The sequence below is a fragment of the Micrasema longulum genome, unplaced genomic scaffold (genome assembly GCF_059751315.1).
Source record: "Micrasema longulum isolate JH-2025_06_02 unplaced genomic scaffold, ASM5975131v1 h1tg000071l, whole genome shotgun sequence".
NCBI classification, from domain to species: Eukaryota; Metazoa; Arthropoda; class Insecta; order Trichoptera; family Brachycentridae; genus Micrasema; species Micrasema longulum.
Window position 1 is genome coordinate 369,183 of NW_028277278.1, and position 18,168 is coordinate 387,350.

An 18,168-nucleotide genomic window follows, 5' to 3' on the forward strand; every position below is an offset into this window, starting at 1 on the left:
TGTAATTTTCAAGTAGTACGGTAAGTAATTTTAGTGTTTCAGTATATTGTTTGGTTTTTTTATTGTTCTGGGTTCGTCTTTGTTTTTTTAATATAGTAGTGTTGTTGTCTGGTATTATGTTTGTGTTTGTCAGCATTTTTGGTTAATGTTATGTCATCGTTTTGTATATTTCTTGATGAAATTTTTACTTCACAACAGTCATCAGGGGTGCTATTCTGAAACGCACTCGAGGCACGAGAAAACAGTTTTTCTCGTGTATTTCGTATGTAAATACACGAGATAATACGGCCGCGATAGCGTTTGAAATACCAACCCAGGTGAAAGAATCGAAAAAGTATGGATTTACAGATATAAGGAGAATGATAATTGTTACGTAGTGTGTAAAGTGATGACTGAAACCCGCCAACGACAGTCTCCGTAAATATCTCGACTCCTATATAATCCGTATTCCCTCCCACCTACATACATGTTATGTTGTTATTAGTATGTCTATCTCGATACCTCTTCTGGGGGCTGCAATCCAGTCCTTGTCTACAAACTAATTCTCTAATAGGGAAATATCACATACTACGAATACCGATAAAAACATTTTAAATGGATTTAGAATATTTTTTTTTTCAAAATCAGTATGGATATTGTGGAGAAATGTTTACATGCGACATGTTTGGCCTTGGTTGTTGTGACGTCAAGATTCGTGATAATGTTCCAAAATAAATTTCAATGGCCAGGAACAAATGAACATGAATCGTGACGTATTAGGGGCATGACCAATGGAATGACCGTTTTTGCGGCAATTCAAAATTACAAATTTTAAAATATTTTTTATGCTACTAATAATTGGCAAAAAAAAAATGTTTTTTTGACTGTATTTCATAGACTCTTATTATTTTATTTAATGTTTTAAAAAAGTGATATTTCCCTATTATGGAGATACTCAAAGTATAGCCGATCTTTGTTTGAGTCATTCGTGTATTCAATATTTGTTTCTTAGAGTTTCTTTGTACTCAGACAAATTAATATTAAGTCGCATTGAAAAAAATAATCTGCAAAGATGATTATTCCCGTCCTTATGATAGTTCCGCATCACGAGCATAATAATATATTTTCTCCTATCACGACAATGTATTCACATGCTCAGTTTACCTGAGTATTCTCCTCAATACATCTATGCGTGGTAAATACGTAGATATCTCATTTATATATTTGTATGTATGATGCACCTACACCTTAAAAAACTTATTTTTGCCTTAACCCTAAAGAAATCGAAAACTAAAGACCACTTGAGTTTAACGTTATTTTTACACATATTTCTTTTCAACAAAATGTGAAAATTTTGAGATATTACACGACCGAAATCATTAAAAGTTGCTTTTTTTGCTTTTTATCAATAAGCATTATTTTTTTGTTTTTTCCACTACTTTTTCCATTCTCTTCTGCTTCCCTATTTTTCCATCCCCTTTTCTGACCATTTGCTTATCATCCTGTGGATACTGTTCTTTTTAGAAACCGTAATTGGTAAAGTTATTTATTATAACTTTATGAGTACCGTTTAATTTTATATTGCATTCAATAAATATATATTTTGAGTTTATATAATATCAAAGGACTTAACATTTAAAAAATATATGTCATCGGGTTTCTGACACAAATTGGTAACTACAAATTTTCGGAAAATAAGTTTTCTTCATAACTGGCATTAAATAATCTTTGTTTAAAAAGTAAATAAGAATATGTCGTATTTTATAAATACAAAAAAAAATGTTTTATAAAAGAACGGGTTGTGATCTCGTGGCTAGTTTCGCGGACTCGCGGATCAAAGGCCCAAAGTTCGAACCCCTCTCAACCCAACTCGATTCCCATTTTCTTATCGTGAATCTTACAACTCGTTAAAAATCCCCCCAAAATTAAAATATTTGAGTAAATTATATTAAACGCATATATTTATTTTTACAAAAAAAGGTTAACTTACGGTTTTGAATTGTTTTGAATTGTTAAGAATTGTTGATTTGGGATAAGCTTTTAAAAGTGCAATATCTCACAACTAGTGAAATGTTGTTACCAAGTTGTTCCAGAAACCCGACGATGTGTAAAAACCAAAAAAAAATATCGACACTGAATCTAAAGTCTTGCTAAATGTAAGTCTAATAATCTTTATTTATAACAAAAATTACCTATTTATTTTTATTGAATTTCATACAATAACAAAAATGTGTCCTCACTGGGGTATAGTGACGGGATATATGCCAAAGGCACTTGACACCATGCATTTATTTTTTGAGAATATATTTAGAAAAAATATAAAAGTACTTGATTCAACTGGGGAAAATGAATATGTTGAAATGTATATATTTTTATTTTTTTTAAAGAAAACAAATATGGAAGTTATCATAAACAATTCGTTTTTTATGTAAACGATCTCCCTTCTCTATTTCAATTTACGTTCTTGCAATATACTCAAGTTAAGTTTTAATATGTTATGTAGGTAGGTACTCGAATTTAGTGTTGTTGCTATTTAACCAGTTAGCCATAAATTGTAATTAAAAATAGAAATTACGTAACTTAAGTAAGATCAGTGATCGTGATCCGGAATGAGAATCTTTTATTTTGAAAGTAAAATAATACTTTAATAAACCATATTTTCTCAAAGTCAGTGTATTTATCAATCCATTACAAAAATGAAAACTACACCAATATTAGTTTAAAAACTTTCGTATATCTTTATTATGTTAATCTTTTAGTTCTTAAATAATTTTTAAATTTGCAAGGTTTCGTGTTTATTTTTATGAATATTGTAATACAAAGGTCCAGTTTGACTGATACCATTATAAATGTTTTCCACATTAAAAATCATCATCGTTTCCCTATTGGTTCCCACTGGGGCATAGGGCACTGCATTAGTGCACCGAATGCAGTGCATCTCGATTATCTGGTAAATAAAGGGGAAATGAAATATTGCAGTGTAAAAAACAGCTAATCGACAACATGTCGAGTTGACTCTGCTTAGAGTCGAACCCGGGACTATAAGAAAGGTATACGAATCCGCAAATCTCTACACTTCGAGGCGAACCTATTTCTAGTCGATTTCCTTTTCCAGAATGTTTACCTGAAAGTAGCCATCCGAGACAAAAACACTCACACAGGATTCCAGAATCCTTGTTGTATCTCAAACATATCATTTATCTATTTAAGATGTGACATCACTCAAATATAATTTAATTTCATCTAATATATTTATACTTGAAGAACCTTCATTAAGAAGCAGTGAACATTATTAATTATTCTGCAACCTACGAGATGGCGAATAATACCCACGTAAATCTTCCTACTTTCGTAGGAAAAATTCTAAGTGGCTTTGACGATGATCTAATCAGTGCACAGTAGTTGGTTCTTATAACTGTGTATTGCTCCATATAATATTTATAATTGCGAATAAGAGAAAATAAGATAAAACAGGGAAATCGATACAGACGCCTACTCTATTGTCTCGTAATTAAATGGGCGATTACATTACACGCATTCTAACATACAGCGTGTCCGTCGGCAGATTTTACTCTTTAAATCGATCGCTTTATAAATCATAAGTCCGTCAACCTGAGCCAATCGGGCTATCGGGGTTGATGCTTTTTTCGTGAACCAGATTTTAACCAATGTAGCATGGCAACGTTTTTGTGCTCAGTTTGATATCTGAAGATTTAATGATGGCCGTCGTACCAGTTCTTATAGACGTGAGCGTAGGAGTTTTGAGGAATAGGATCGGTTGGAAATGAACCCCGACCAAGACCTTCTACTTCTGTTTTGAGTCTGGAAAACGTAAACCGTGTGAGAGACAAAAATTGGCAAAATCCTCGCAAATTTGACAGTAAGATTGCAGCATCTATTGGCATTAAAAAAACTTCGTTACACATTTTAATGAAAAAAATATTTTTTCATCTCTGTAAGCTACATCCCTCCAGCAATTGAAAGAAAATGAGCACAATCGCTGGGGAAACTATGCGAGAGGGATTTCGAAAAAAAATTCTACCCCGACACGTTTGAACAACATTTTTTTAGTGAGACAGAGCATTTTCACTTTGTTAAGTGCGTCAATGAACAAAATATACACTATTGAAGTGAGAAAAATCCTCAAAAAGTCCATCAAAAGCCATTTAATAGCTTGAACTCCGCTGTTTGATGTGTCATTTTTACCCGTCATGTAAATCGGGCCTTTTTTGGTAACTTTGAAACAGTGACTTCAAAACAATATTGCGCGGTGGTGAATAGCTGTTTTATACTGGAGCAACAAAAACATGATGATTTCAATAACGCAAACCATTTTCAGAGGGATAGATCCACGGCATACACCGCTAGAGCATTAATGACTAAGGTGAAAAGCCTTTTTTATAGAACATTAATAAGTCGCTTTGGTTGCATAAACTGACTCCAAAAATCACGTGATTATGCTTCGAATAATTTTCTTTAAAAAACTACCTTATATCTCGCGTATACAGCAATTTGTCTTCATAAATAAATGCCCTACAAGGAAACATCCGACGTGAGATAGCATTTATCAGTCCAGAACTCTACGAGCGAGTTTTTGCCAATTTAAGGTCTCGATCAAAGAGTGTTTGCAACAAAACGGAGTGCATCTGGGTCATATTATTTTAAAAAAATAATTTGCGTTATTTATGAAAACAAAGAAATTACATTTTTTTACACATATTATTTACATAGAAATATAATTACAAAAATACGCTTTAGAAAAATACATCTGAAAATTAAGCTATGACATGAATTGGAAAAAATACCCACAGAGACTACAGCGTCGGAGCGTGGGCCATTCTTTTTTAAATTATTAAAAAGTATAGACACATATATATGGTATAACATGACCATGAAAAGAAAAGAAAAATTAAAGAAAAACCAAATTAACATATGCTGAAATTACGAAAATATGATTTATTTGCAGTATGCATTTATTTTTTTTAATAATGTATCTATTTGCTCCTTCCATGCTAATCCAAGACCTCAAACCGACTTTAAACTGTACCAGTGAGTTAATGTTTTGTAGTTCCTTGGTTAGAAGATTGAAGGATCTTGAACCAACATGTAAGGAGTGCCTCTGTGCAAAATGAGTTCTGCATCCAAATTTACAAATATAGAATTTTTAGAATCTTTAATATTTTTTTAAGTTTCAAATCTGCCTGTGGACACCCTGTATGAATTGTTTCTTGTTTTCTTTAACTGCGAAGAAAAGCAATAAGAATTTATATTAAATCTATAATAGTTTGTTCGTTTCTCATCTTCGTTACATCATACGAGTTCATATATTATTATTCATTATCTAACCTCACATTATCGTGTGAACGGAAAATGTTTATCTTTGCCTTCTTAGTAACATAATTTTAAGTAACTGAATATATTGTACGAACTATAATATTGTTAGTAAGTCTTAAGTCCAGTCTATATTAATTAAATACATTAATTTATATTTATCTTAATCTTCCTATAATTCATTATTTATTTTTGGTTTATTTTTAAATTATTAATGGTATATTTTCTAATTTATATTTATTCTTCAATTTTTATTATTATCTACAATATGTTTTCTAGTTTTTATTTATTTCTTATTTTTCAATGTTCTTATTTTAAAAAAAAAACACAAGTTAAAAAGAAGGTCCTGCCTAAACGCAGAAAAAAAGAACCTCTGAACGTTTTAAAATTGTGAAATAAATAAATTGATACCTACCAAAACAAAATAATGTCATTGTACGTGGATTTGAATAGTAACTAATTGTTTTTTAAACTGATGACGTAAAAGTGAATTCCAATATATTTTTCAATAAATTAGCCACACTCTATTTAACATATTCTTGTGATAGAACTGAGGCAACGATTGATATATGCAGGAAAATTCCATTGCGTCATATTAATTAAAACATCGACATATCAATCAATTTTCTCATTGAATCGAATCCTCAATTCAATTGTTTCCTTTATTTTTGCATTATGAGACACGTGATACTTTCACTATTGCGAAATAGTGAATAATATTCCTACAGAGCATTGCTTCGGATCTATTTGCATACTACTTGTTAACACTCATTACTTAAAATGAACTAAAAATGTGAGAACATTATTTACGGAATACATTATTGAGCCATCTTCAGTATGTGGAAACATGGAATAATTCTAATTTAAGAAATCCGCTTGCTATTTTAGTCATAACGTATTAGTTCACAATATGAATAACAATTAAAATCCCTTATTCAGGCGGCTCTACAGGCTGGGCAATACGTCGCGTCGGCCAGTACGCTGGCGCGCGTGTTGGCAATCGCAAAACTGCCCACACGCGGTGAGTCGTTCAATATCTATAGGTGTGCGAATGTCAAAAGCGCAAAAAAAATCGCGTGCGCCCTAGTAGTCGTTTTCAACCTCCATAAAAAAATCGTTAGATTTAGATAAATAAAATTCGAGAGATTCATTATTAACCCAAATATCCTGGAATTTTTGTTTATATGTAAACATGATAATAATAGATTCTCACTAATTTTATGTTATCAGATAAGTTCTTCAGAACATACTGGCTCTGTTTTAATTAATATTGAAATAATACATTTTTGTACTTTTAATATTCTTAAAACATATTGGTTTTGTTGCATTTCATGTTGAGATAATACATTTATGTACTTTTGATATTCATAAAGCAATAAAATTTATATTTTGTCCTTACATTGTAACATCTCATTAGGAAACATTTATTTATATATATTTTTTATCTATTGTTCTAACCGCGTAATATCTCAGTAGTGAACGTATTAAAGCTTTACAATTTTGATTTATCGTTACCATATTTTTTTTTTCTTAATCAGAGTTTAAAATTTAAGAATATTATAATAACCAAATGTTGTGTTAGACAATGTGTTTTATTCGAGGATTCGTGTGGTGATAAGAAAGTGGGAAAGTTCAGGCGGGTGCTTCGCCCCCCGGAACATCTTCATCACAATGACCAAAGGGGGGGACCGGAGGGGGGGGAGTCGGTTACCATAGTAAATAAAATTATTTGTTTTACCATTGATGTCTGATACGTAAAAGCCACATCGAAAAGTCGGTCGGTTGACGTTACATTGTAACAAATACCATAACAATATAATTTAGGTCCGTTTCATAAAATGGTGTAATAAAAAAATTATTATCTTATTTATGAATATTATTACTGGTGTAAAGTTTCCGCAAGCCAAGTTTTGTAAAATTTCCATTGAAAATAAACGTAAAAATGGCATTTTTTAATAAAAAAAATTAAAAGCGCCATCTAAGAATTTCATATTTTCGTTTAGAATCACCTTAATGTGATGGGATTTAGTAATACATTTCGATATGTAATCTCTCTTCTTATTCGTGAATCTGTACATAGTAAGATAAGTGCTGTCTGATTTGACGTCAACTCAGAAAGATACTATTGAATTGTAAATCATTGTCATTCCAACGTTTTAGCGCTTCATTCGTATTAAAATATATTATTTTTTTTATTAGTGTACACGGCATAAATTATGAAATAATACAAGAACAATATAATATATGAACAATATCCGTTACGTAAATAAATTATACGTATTTTGTAACACAACGCACTTCATTATTGATTTTGAAACTGATTAAACTAAAATACTCCTTTAATATTTAAGTATATCTTGATACTCTCAAATTTTTAAGGGTATATGTACGAATCCATTATTTCTGCTGTGTACAACAGTGAAAAACTTTTATAACTTTATAGTAGATACAGCTTCACCAACTATCGTTTTATGTCTTTCAGTTTATAATAATCATTATTTATGTTTTTTTTTATGTATGTATTTTTATGTTGATGTTAACTTTATTACTGATTCTGTAAATGCATAAATAATTTCTTTAAAAAAAACACCTTCCTACGTTATCTTTTAACGTATTGAGGAGAAATAATTAAATAAATCATTTTACTGCTATTATATTAAAAAGATTATTGATTCGTATTGAATCACTCCGAATTTGTCATCCTATTCATTTTATAAAATTTCATGGTAATTTTAGTGCCTTAAAGCTGTTTGAAATCAAGAATGTTTACTCATTATAAATTTGTAAATATTCATTTTTTACATACATACATGCTTACGTCTTACATAATTCATTGTTGTAATAAATTATCGGAATGAAAAGTACGCTTTTGTATCAAATCATTTTTAGAATAACACTTTAACTGTTATGTTATGTCTGAAGTAATGCATTTTAGTTAAACTGTCATTGTTTTTATAACGTTTTAAAAATCCTGACAATTTTAAATTCGATTCCATAGCTATTGAGTTATTTTAGTTTGGTAACAAATGTAGTTACCTATAACTGTCAGTGGTCAAATAGCAATCTGTTGCAATAAAAAGTATGATATTTGTGTGTACAATAATTTATCACTGTAACACTTTTTCACTCTGTATCTAGACACAAATCGATCATAAATAATCATATTCGATAACCAGAGTGATTTGTTACTTTTTTGATAGATCATTTAACGATGTTTTTTTTTTGTGAAAGTTAACAATTCTATCTAGACTTTTCAAAATCACGAAACGAAACAAGAAATTATTGGGAATTTATAGAATATACCCGTATTATATACAGGTATATAAACATATAAATGTATTATTAGAACGTAAATTGTATTTATGTTTTATAATGTCAATTTCTTTTTATGTGATTTCTCATGCTGGAACTCGCAACATAAGGTGATTAGATTACGGTACAAATTTTATTAATATGAACACCTTTCCAGATGCGGCACAAGGGGGCTGGCCGTGTGATCAAATTCCTCGGCCCCCGCGTTATGTCAGCACTTCAAGGTTCGTATATATTGTTTTACAATACAATAGTGTCAACTACTAATGTTCTGTGTGAATAAACATATTTTATAATTCCATGCACATCAAAAAACCTTTATCTCTATTATTTCACAAAAAAAATTCCGATGTTCAAATGATTTTTGGAAACACAAATGATTTTTTTAAAATTATTTAAGAGAATTCTACAGGGTGTCCAGTGGCAAATTTCATATTTAAACTAAAATAACTTTCAAATGCAAGTACCGAGAAAGGGGTGGGTTGAAGCGTTTAAGTTGGAGGTACAGCAGATTTTTTTATTTACCATGGATCGTTGATCGGAAAAGACGCGTGCGTTTTCTATTGAAGAGTACTTAAAAATATATTTTTCGCTTACTGAAGCTTGACGTAAGTTCTGTAATCATAAAAATATTCTCCGAATAAGCGTGGTGTCTTTGATAAAGTTGATTCAACATTGGGAAGCCAGATTCAAAGCTTCAAATACAGGTATTAACAGATGTGGCCATAGTCCAACTCCATCTGTTTCAATTGATGAAAACGTCCAACGCATTAATGATTAGGTGTTGGAAAATCCACAGATGTCACTAAAACGGCGCTCGTTCGTTTAAGGAATCGCTAAATCAGTTTTGCATAAAACAATTAAGAAAAAACTTATGTTTCATTTATATGAAACCTAAATACTATACTCATAGTATAAAAATTCTACCATAATAACTATAAAACAAGATAAACTTACGCCGAAAGAATCTTAAGGACTTTCACCACAGAAACTAGGCATAACAACATCTTTCTTCAGTGACGAAGCATATTTTTATCTTGAAGGTTACGTGAAAAAGCAAAATTTTCATTACCGAAGCTATCACAATTTGAGGGAAATACATGAACAACCATTTCATACCCAGAAAGTACCTGTTTGGTGCGCTATTTCAGTTAGAAGAATAATTGGCTTTTTTTTTAAATTATCCTGGCCAAGTAGTAGCGGTTAATTCTAAGATATGTTGTAAAATGATCAATAGTTTTTTTCAAAAATAACTTTCACTTTTTTCACGTTGTCCTTTCTTCAACAGAAACAGCTGGTTTCAAAAAGATAGCGCCATTGTACACTTACGCCTGCATCTAAAATTATTGTACGAGATTTATTTCCAAAAAAAAATGATATCTCGGTTACACCGATTGTGCAGGCCAGGTAACATCTTCTGGCCCGCACGATCGTCTGATCTGAAAAAAAAAACAAAACCAACCTGCCCCCTCCACTGAACTAAATGAAAATATACGGGGCGAGATCGCGAAGATTTCTAACAGTTGATATGCGTAAAAGATTGGAAAAGAGCTTGCATCTTAAAGGTTGATATTCAAAAAATGTTCTCACATTCTCGTTTTTCAAAGAAAATTAATAATTTTAAAAAGGGCATTTGTATTTATTTTTCTATTATGTTTTTAAATTTAAAATCTGCCGCTGGACAGCCTGTATAATCAGGCCATATAATATAGTACCCAGGCTGTATAATCTATAAATCAGGCCATTCAAACCTATAATAAATTTTGTTTATTTATTTGTATTCATTTAATATTCGTTTTAAGAGTTGTGAGGAAACAGTGAAACATCACTAGAAATATCTGTATTTTTTATTTTATTTTTGTTTTATTTATTCATTCAAAATTACACTAGTTTCTATATTAATGAACTTATTAAGGCTTTTTAGGCTATGCCCGTGTCAAGCCGTAATTCCAAAGAATACAATGCAAAAAAGATGACCAGAAATAATTTTTAAAATATAAATTATGCAAATTAAGATTCACAAATAATAAAAAAGACAAAATAATGGTATCATTGAAATCAGCAAAATAAAAGTAAAATATAGTAGTATTAAAAAAAACAAAATAAGAGTATCATTGAAATCAACAGAAAAAGAATGTATTGTTTTTTTTTTTTTTTTTTAAGGTAATTCAACAATAGAAAACATACAATTTAGAGATATTCGTCGTGAAAGTGTATAAACGTATGTATGCGTAGCAAAAAGTTTTCAAATAAATCGTTTAAATGTGCGTACTTGCTCAAGCAAACATTGTATGTTTACTTCAGTGTTTTTCAACCTAAGAGTCTCGACGCCTTTGGAAAATCGCGAAGCCTTGCTAGGATCACGGTCGCGGGAACAGCTTCCCACCCTATACCGCACCCCTCTTCTGAGGACATAAGTCTCCTTGGCGGTGCCTACATACACAAAAAAGTTGCTCGTTGCCTAACGAGAAAATCTACCCGAAAAAGCTCTCTGTAACCTGGTAGTTTTAGCACCTTCGTTCTGAAAAAAGATAATCCAGAAGTACATAATATGCGCTTCATTGGATTAAGAGAAAGGGGGAAGTAAATTCTTCACTAGGATTAAATTTATTGGACATGATTAATTTGCCGAAATGAGTACACAATTTTTTAAAGCCTAGAAATTATTTTTAGAAGCCACTAGATCTGTTTATCTGACAGGACCTATATCAGGGCCACAGATAGTAGCGAGAAGCTCCATTTGGTAATCATAGAGAGAGGGAAAGAAACAAGATCACAGGATGTGTTCAAAAGATTGATTAGGATATTCGCAGCAGCACGAAGGGGAATCAACAATATTAAAAACGAAAAAAAAAACATTTACATATTACAACAGAGATGGAGATCATTTTAGAGAAAGAAATATAGACGTATTGGCATTTACATAGCTTATGACCTGTCGTTGGCTGGTTTAGGTGGACCCTCAACACACTGTGTCAGGTCATAAGCCCTGTAGATTCCTACACTTTTATATTCCTTTCTCTAAAATTTTCTCCATGTCTGTTGTAATATGTTGATATTTACAACTCCCTAGAGGGTAAAATCCAGTTCTTGTCTACAAAAATTTGAACAAACTCATGGTTAAAACATTGTTCAATAATTTTAATTAAATTTACCATGACCTAGTAAAAACTCTGTAGTCCAGTGATCGGGGATAACCCAAGAAGATTTTAAGCGCTGACGGATTGAAGGAAAAAATAAAAAGGTAACCCTCCCTTAAGGGAAAGATACCCTTCTGGGTCGAGGGCCACAAGTAAGGCAACAGTAAAAAATAAGGGATGAAACACTGGCATCGTGGGTGGGGGGATAGCGCCAAATCTTAAGGAATCGTCCATTACCAACTATTTTTTTTACTCGTAAGAGGGTCTAAAAATTGAATCACGTAAACCAATGTTCTTCATAAAGGTTAAAAAACACTGGTTTACTTGATTTACCAACAGGCCCTAACACATTAACATAGGCTCATTAAACATTCGAACGCATGGTACACATACTTTGAATTCTTCCTTAAAAAAGTGTTTTAAAAATACGTTTTAAATTAAAATGTTTTCCTTCTCTGTTGCAACAAATTTTTAAAAGTTTTTTTTAGAGAACCGGTGGGTTTTAAGTTTTTTTGAAACATCACTCTCATAATATCACACATATCTGCTAGGAGAGCTTTCGATGCCATAGGGCCTGCAACCGCAACTGAGCGTTCACCGAATTCGGTGCGCCAGTTGCATATAGATATGAAGACTTTTTCTACTCTGTATAAGTAGCTGATCTGAGCGTAAAACATCTTTCAGCTAGTTCTTTAGATATTTCGGAGCAGCGTTGTGCAGCGACTTACCTATACATAACCCAACTATATTCCAACCTATATGGAAAGCGTAACCAGTGTAATTTCCGATATACTGATAAAATAAATCTCCGTGTTATTACAAAATGTTTTAATTTTGTTATAATTAACTTGACGCTGATAATAATTGGGATACCAAATAAATGTCGGATTTTGGTTTTGGGGTATGGAGTACTTGTGTGAATATTGTATAATATATTCGTGTATGAATGGTGAAACACATATTTTTATTATTTAACTGTAGCTAATATATACCTGAATAGAATGGCATTCTAAATTAATGATCCTTAACTGGAAACTATCAATATTAAAGGTCGAGCGATCTGAAAATATTACATCATTAGGTATTTGAAGATAGCTTAACACTAACATTTCACTTTGTATAGTTCACATTTATCATGAAATCGTATGACCCTTTGGCACAATAGTTTTTAGCTTCAGATAAACTCAATACTTATAAAAGTAAAAAAAAAAAACGTGACTTTCCAATTGTTACATAAGTGTTTTGTAACCTTGTGCAGTTTTGGAAAAAATGGTTCTAAATATTTGTTTAAATGTGATTAAACAAAAAAAAGTCTTTTGAAATCGAATGGAGATAAGTTCACCTCGTAGTTTAGAGCTTCGCGCATTCACCTTCATTCTTGAGATCCCGGGATCGATTCCTGGGTAGGTAGACATGAAATACTGATTTAAAGGGTGATTTTGAACTAGTAAATATTTCATTGTTCCTAGATTGGCACCTGAAACGTGAGACTGCTCACTTCGTGTAACGAATAATCTATATACGCTGCATTTGGTCAACTGATGCAGTGCCATATACACCACAGGGTGCGTATGGAGACGTTATGATGATAATCTATTCATTTACGTGTGTAATATTCATGTAGTACGTACAAATCTGTGGAATATGTGGTTACTATTGGCTGATTGTACAAGGGAGCCGTTTAAAGTTTCTTACTGATGTAATGCTATCTCTTCGCTCTAGTAACGAGAGAACCCTGTTAATACTAATAATAATAATTTGGTGGCCTCCGTGGTGTAGTGGTCAAGACGCTTGACTCACGCACGGGAGGTTCCGGGTTCAATTCCCGGTGAGAACACAAAAATTAAAATGTGATTTTTCTCAAGCTTGGGTGCTCTGTGATGTAATTCACCACTGTAATTAGGCCTCCTGGCCTGTTGTGGTGCAAAAAAAAATGTAAATGTAAATACCCCTTTACCGCTCTAATTTTCTTGCCTCCTCTTTCGCAGTAGTAGCTGCTCGATTGTTAGAGGATCTTTATTTACATTTAAATCAAGTTTGAAATGTGAGTATCTAAATGTTTGAGTTGTTCCTCTCTCCTTCTGTTTTCCTTCACATCACTCCTCCTCTCCTCTGTTCATAGTAAATTGTAAATTTTTAGTTCATTTTTGTTTTAAATTTTTGTAAAAAATTATAAGATTCTGCACAATTACTTAGAATATGTCCATGTACTTGTAATTTTCTCAATCAGAACGGTTTGGGTAGGTAGGAAGAAATTGCTTTAAGGCAATATACACGCTCTCGTTTGTATATAAATTGTATACGTATATAAAGTGATAAATAAACAAATCATTCTTTAACATACAATTTTAGCTGATGTCTTAGGATACACTTTAAATGAAATTAGATGAAGTGGCACAACTCATATTGTGTTTCTTCTCATATTTTTTGTTGTTAATGGCAATTTAAATACAAGTTACATATATTTTTTTACCTATTTCGGATGTTAAAATTGAAAATAATTAATTTTTCCTGTTTGTTTATCCCTTCACCCAACCTCCCGTAGACCTTATAGAGTGAAACTGCATGCTTGACTCATTTTCTTAATTTTAATGACATGAGCCTCTTTACCTACATGCGACAGAAATTATAAATATCTGAATCCGGTACTTCGAAGAATCTTTTACTGGTCAATCAATCGACGATTTAATGCAGACCGATGTAATGATACATTCTCATTAAATCTACGTATAAGTTCGTAATCAGAAATAAATGGATGTTCATGTGGGCAAAACATAAACGCATGGACTTTACTAGTAAGTTGTGACACATCCCTCCGATGTCTATACACTACTTCCTAGTGTAATAGTTTGATCAAGTACCGCCGAGCACGTTAATTATATAATAAGGATCAAAGTTCATATCGTGACCCTGTTTCTGAACTCTATCTACTTTAACCGCTAGTTAGCATCAAAGGAAAATCATAAACTTAGCAGAAAGCCTGGTTTCAATCATGAAATCAATAAAAGTGACTAATTCCATAGATTAAGAAAATAAGTAACCGATGAGAGATATTCATTTATCCACTGATATTTTTACGGTTATCTCGATATGGCCCTTATGGTTTTTTTGCAACTCAATGTTTATAGTCCTTTGCCTGTTTACTAGTAACATACTATTTTATTACTATACCAAGGGCCAATTATATCTACTATATCTAGCTCGGTATACTCTACCGACTTGTCATCTCTGACGTCATATGATCGAATTCAACCAATTATTGACGCTAAAACTTTACTCCGCGTATCTTACTAAATTTGAAATAATAGTAATTTTCTTTCGTATTTTAAATAGGCTTCTGTGATTATAAGTGGCCATATTTATGCCATTGTAAACTCAATTAAATCGGAATTAAAGAAAAAAAATCGCTTGAACGTGATTTTATACGACGTTTAATAAATCCTAAGATGGTGTGCTTGACTTTACGTCTGTATTTATCTACATTACGAAGCTGGCCCTTTTGACATCTTGATACGCACACTCAAGAAGATACTAAGAACGATGAAAAAATGTATTAACTAAATTTATTTTTTATGGTGCCGATGTTTTTACGGCTAGATGTTGCTATATATTAATAGGGCAGGATCTAGCAACACTATATCTGCATATAGCCGTTCGGTTTTAATACTGACAGTTTATAAGAATTTAATTTGACTTCAAAACTTACTTTTTTCTCTTTCGTTAACGGCTTGAAAAGTGGCCACCGCAGAACGATTAAAAATTTAAATAAATCGCAATTAAAGCAAAAATTTCTAGGTGGACCAAAATTTTCTTCACATTTAATGAGTAGATATCTGTACCGTGGGGTGCTTGAGACCTCGGTACATACCGTAATATTTATAGGTGCGGGGTCGGTAGTGTATCTTCGTAATTGCTCGGGAGAATTTATCTTCAACTATACCGACATGGTGAAGGTATGACGTCCTTAACGTACCATTCTAATCGCAGCCCTGTAGATGGAAATATCTGTGCTGAAAATATTTTTTTAATTTAATATATTTAACCTGATTTATCCTTATGTTCCAGTGAAGTCTTTAGACTTTGTGGAATATGATAATTTTATATATCTTTGCCAACGTTGTATAGCAGCTCAAGAGGTCACTTAAACTAGCTAAATACAAGTCATAAGCCATGTAAATGTCTAGATTTCCATATGCCTCTCTCCAAAATGTTCTCCGTATCTGTTGTAATATGGCAACCAGTCCCTGTCTACAAATATTTGGAGAAACTCGAAACATTTTTGACCTGAAGTACCTATTTCCTCTATCGCTCTCGTTGCGCAATACACGCAACAAACACAAACTTAATAATTTCAAAAATAATCATTAGTATCTCCGCTCCATAATTCGCATTTGGGAATAACGCAATGACACTATTTTAGTTTCATAAATTCGACTAAGTTGGAGTTACTTGTATGTTGTAATAGTTGAATGCAAAATGTCAAAAGCGAAAGTAGGTGCCAAAGCCTGTGTAGTGTGACCTATGTATATATCCACATACACACATTTTCTAATAAATGTGTAGGAATGTTTTGCCCAAACTGACCAAAGCCAGTGTACGTGAGTATTCCTTGTTTCAATATAATAATGACGACATGAAAACGGCATTAACAGCTTGTTAATAAAATTATAATTACCTTCTGGCACTAAATTAATGTCTGTTACTTACATAAATCCCTTGCGTCACTTTTTTTCTGTCCCCCTTCTTTGGTTCTCTAGTTGGATATACTTTGGTTAGACTTTATAAGATCATTACATTTATTCGACATTTAATATTCAACACATTACACATTGTCGATAGTGCAACAAAATTATGTCGATAATTAAATTACTGACATCACAATAATTTGAGGTAATTTGTATTTGTAGGAAGTTCAATTACAGTGGTGAATTACAGTACGTAATACTTACAATGAGGAAGTTCAGTGCAATGGAAAATTGGATACAAAAAAGTTTATATTACGCGCAGTAAAAATTAAAGCATTTAATAGTATGGCGAAGTTTCTTAAAAATGGATGAAAAAAATTCATCAAAATGATTTTATTAAAAAATTGATACTTCACAAGTTCTCAGAAATAAACCAATGCCAGTGTTGTGCTAAATTTCCCGTTACCAGGAAGACAATCCACTAATCAGGACAACTCACTGTAGAGAACCGCCTGTGACGTCTCAATTTCAAAATCACAAAACTTTAAAAAATCAAAGCGCTGATAACACAAAACATATATATATTTATTAAATTTTTGGCTTAGTTTTAGAGTATATTAACAAATAAAATTACTGTAATTCCTCATTGAGAAAATCACATTCCTTGTGATCTAGCCGAAAATCGAACCCGGAATCCTCAGTGTGCGAGGTCAGAGTCCATTACTTCACATGGGCCACCAATGACAATAGGTGTATTAAACTATAATCATTTTTATAGCGCCGTTTTTAAAAGTGATTACTTTTCAAGTGCGCTGTTTTGACTAACTATATTAGGAATTTATTAAAATGCAGTAAGGAACAAGTGAGTAAAATTGCTAAAAAAACATTCTAACTTAATTGTTCAAACAATTAACGTAAAAAATGTATGAACACGAAATCACATTAACATTACTTATACAATTTTCAGGCAGTTATTTTTTATTGTTATTTTGTCCCAAATAAAATGTATAAAGAGATTTTACGAATGTAAAATAAATAAGAAAATACTAAAAAATGCCTTTTTGAAATAGTTAAAATAAATCATTGCTTCAAAAAATAACAGGGCTTGAATAAAAAGCAACAAATCAAATAAGTTTGGAAAATTTTCAAATTAAACTGAGCAATGATTTCAACAAAAACAAGCCATCACGCCGTTTCCCCATAAGATTCCATTCCTCTACATACATACATCTTCTCGTGCACGCCCGTCGATTATTCCGACTTTTGACATGTTCATCTTCAAGTATTTGTTGGATTTGGTCATGACATGCCTTTCTCGGTGTTCGTCAATTTCTGCCATTTGTATCGTAAAGTTTTTTAGCCATTCTTTTGCTGCCAATTCGCTCTACATGTCCAAACCAACGCAGAACTCCTTTCTTGATTTTTTCGATAATGCTTATCTCCTAACGTAATTTTATTTATTTACGGACTTATTCAGTCGATTTCACAACAGTAAATACATTTCATCTTTTTTTATATGTATACCATACAATTGAAATAAAATACAACGAAAGGAAATTAAAGCCAGGACAAAAAATATAATAATAATAATAAGTATCTCAGCACAAGTCTGGTATATTTTAGTGATTTTTTAAATCTAGAAAGACTTAAACCAAAAAAGTCCAAATCTCGAGTTTATAATGCGACACAATCGGGACATTGCTGTATGTAAGCCATAGTTT

At 31.9% G+C, this 18,168-nt stretch overlaps 1 protein-coding gene across 1 annotated transcript in view; it reads left to right on the top strand.

The window, feature by feature from the left end:
* LOC148284984 (uncharacterized) overlaps positions 1–18,168 on the top strand; it is a 132,081-nt gene that overhangs the window by 89,150 nt on the left and 24,763 nt on the right. Inside the window, exon 3 of the mRNA XM_088231697.1 lies at positions 8,780–8,846. Within this exon, the coding sequence (XP_088087823.1) occupies positions 8,780–8,846 (67 nt within the window). The remainder of the gene's footprint in view (positions 1–8,779; positions 8,847–18,168) is intronic.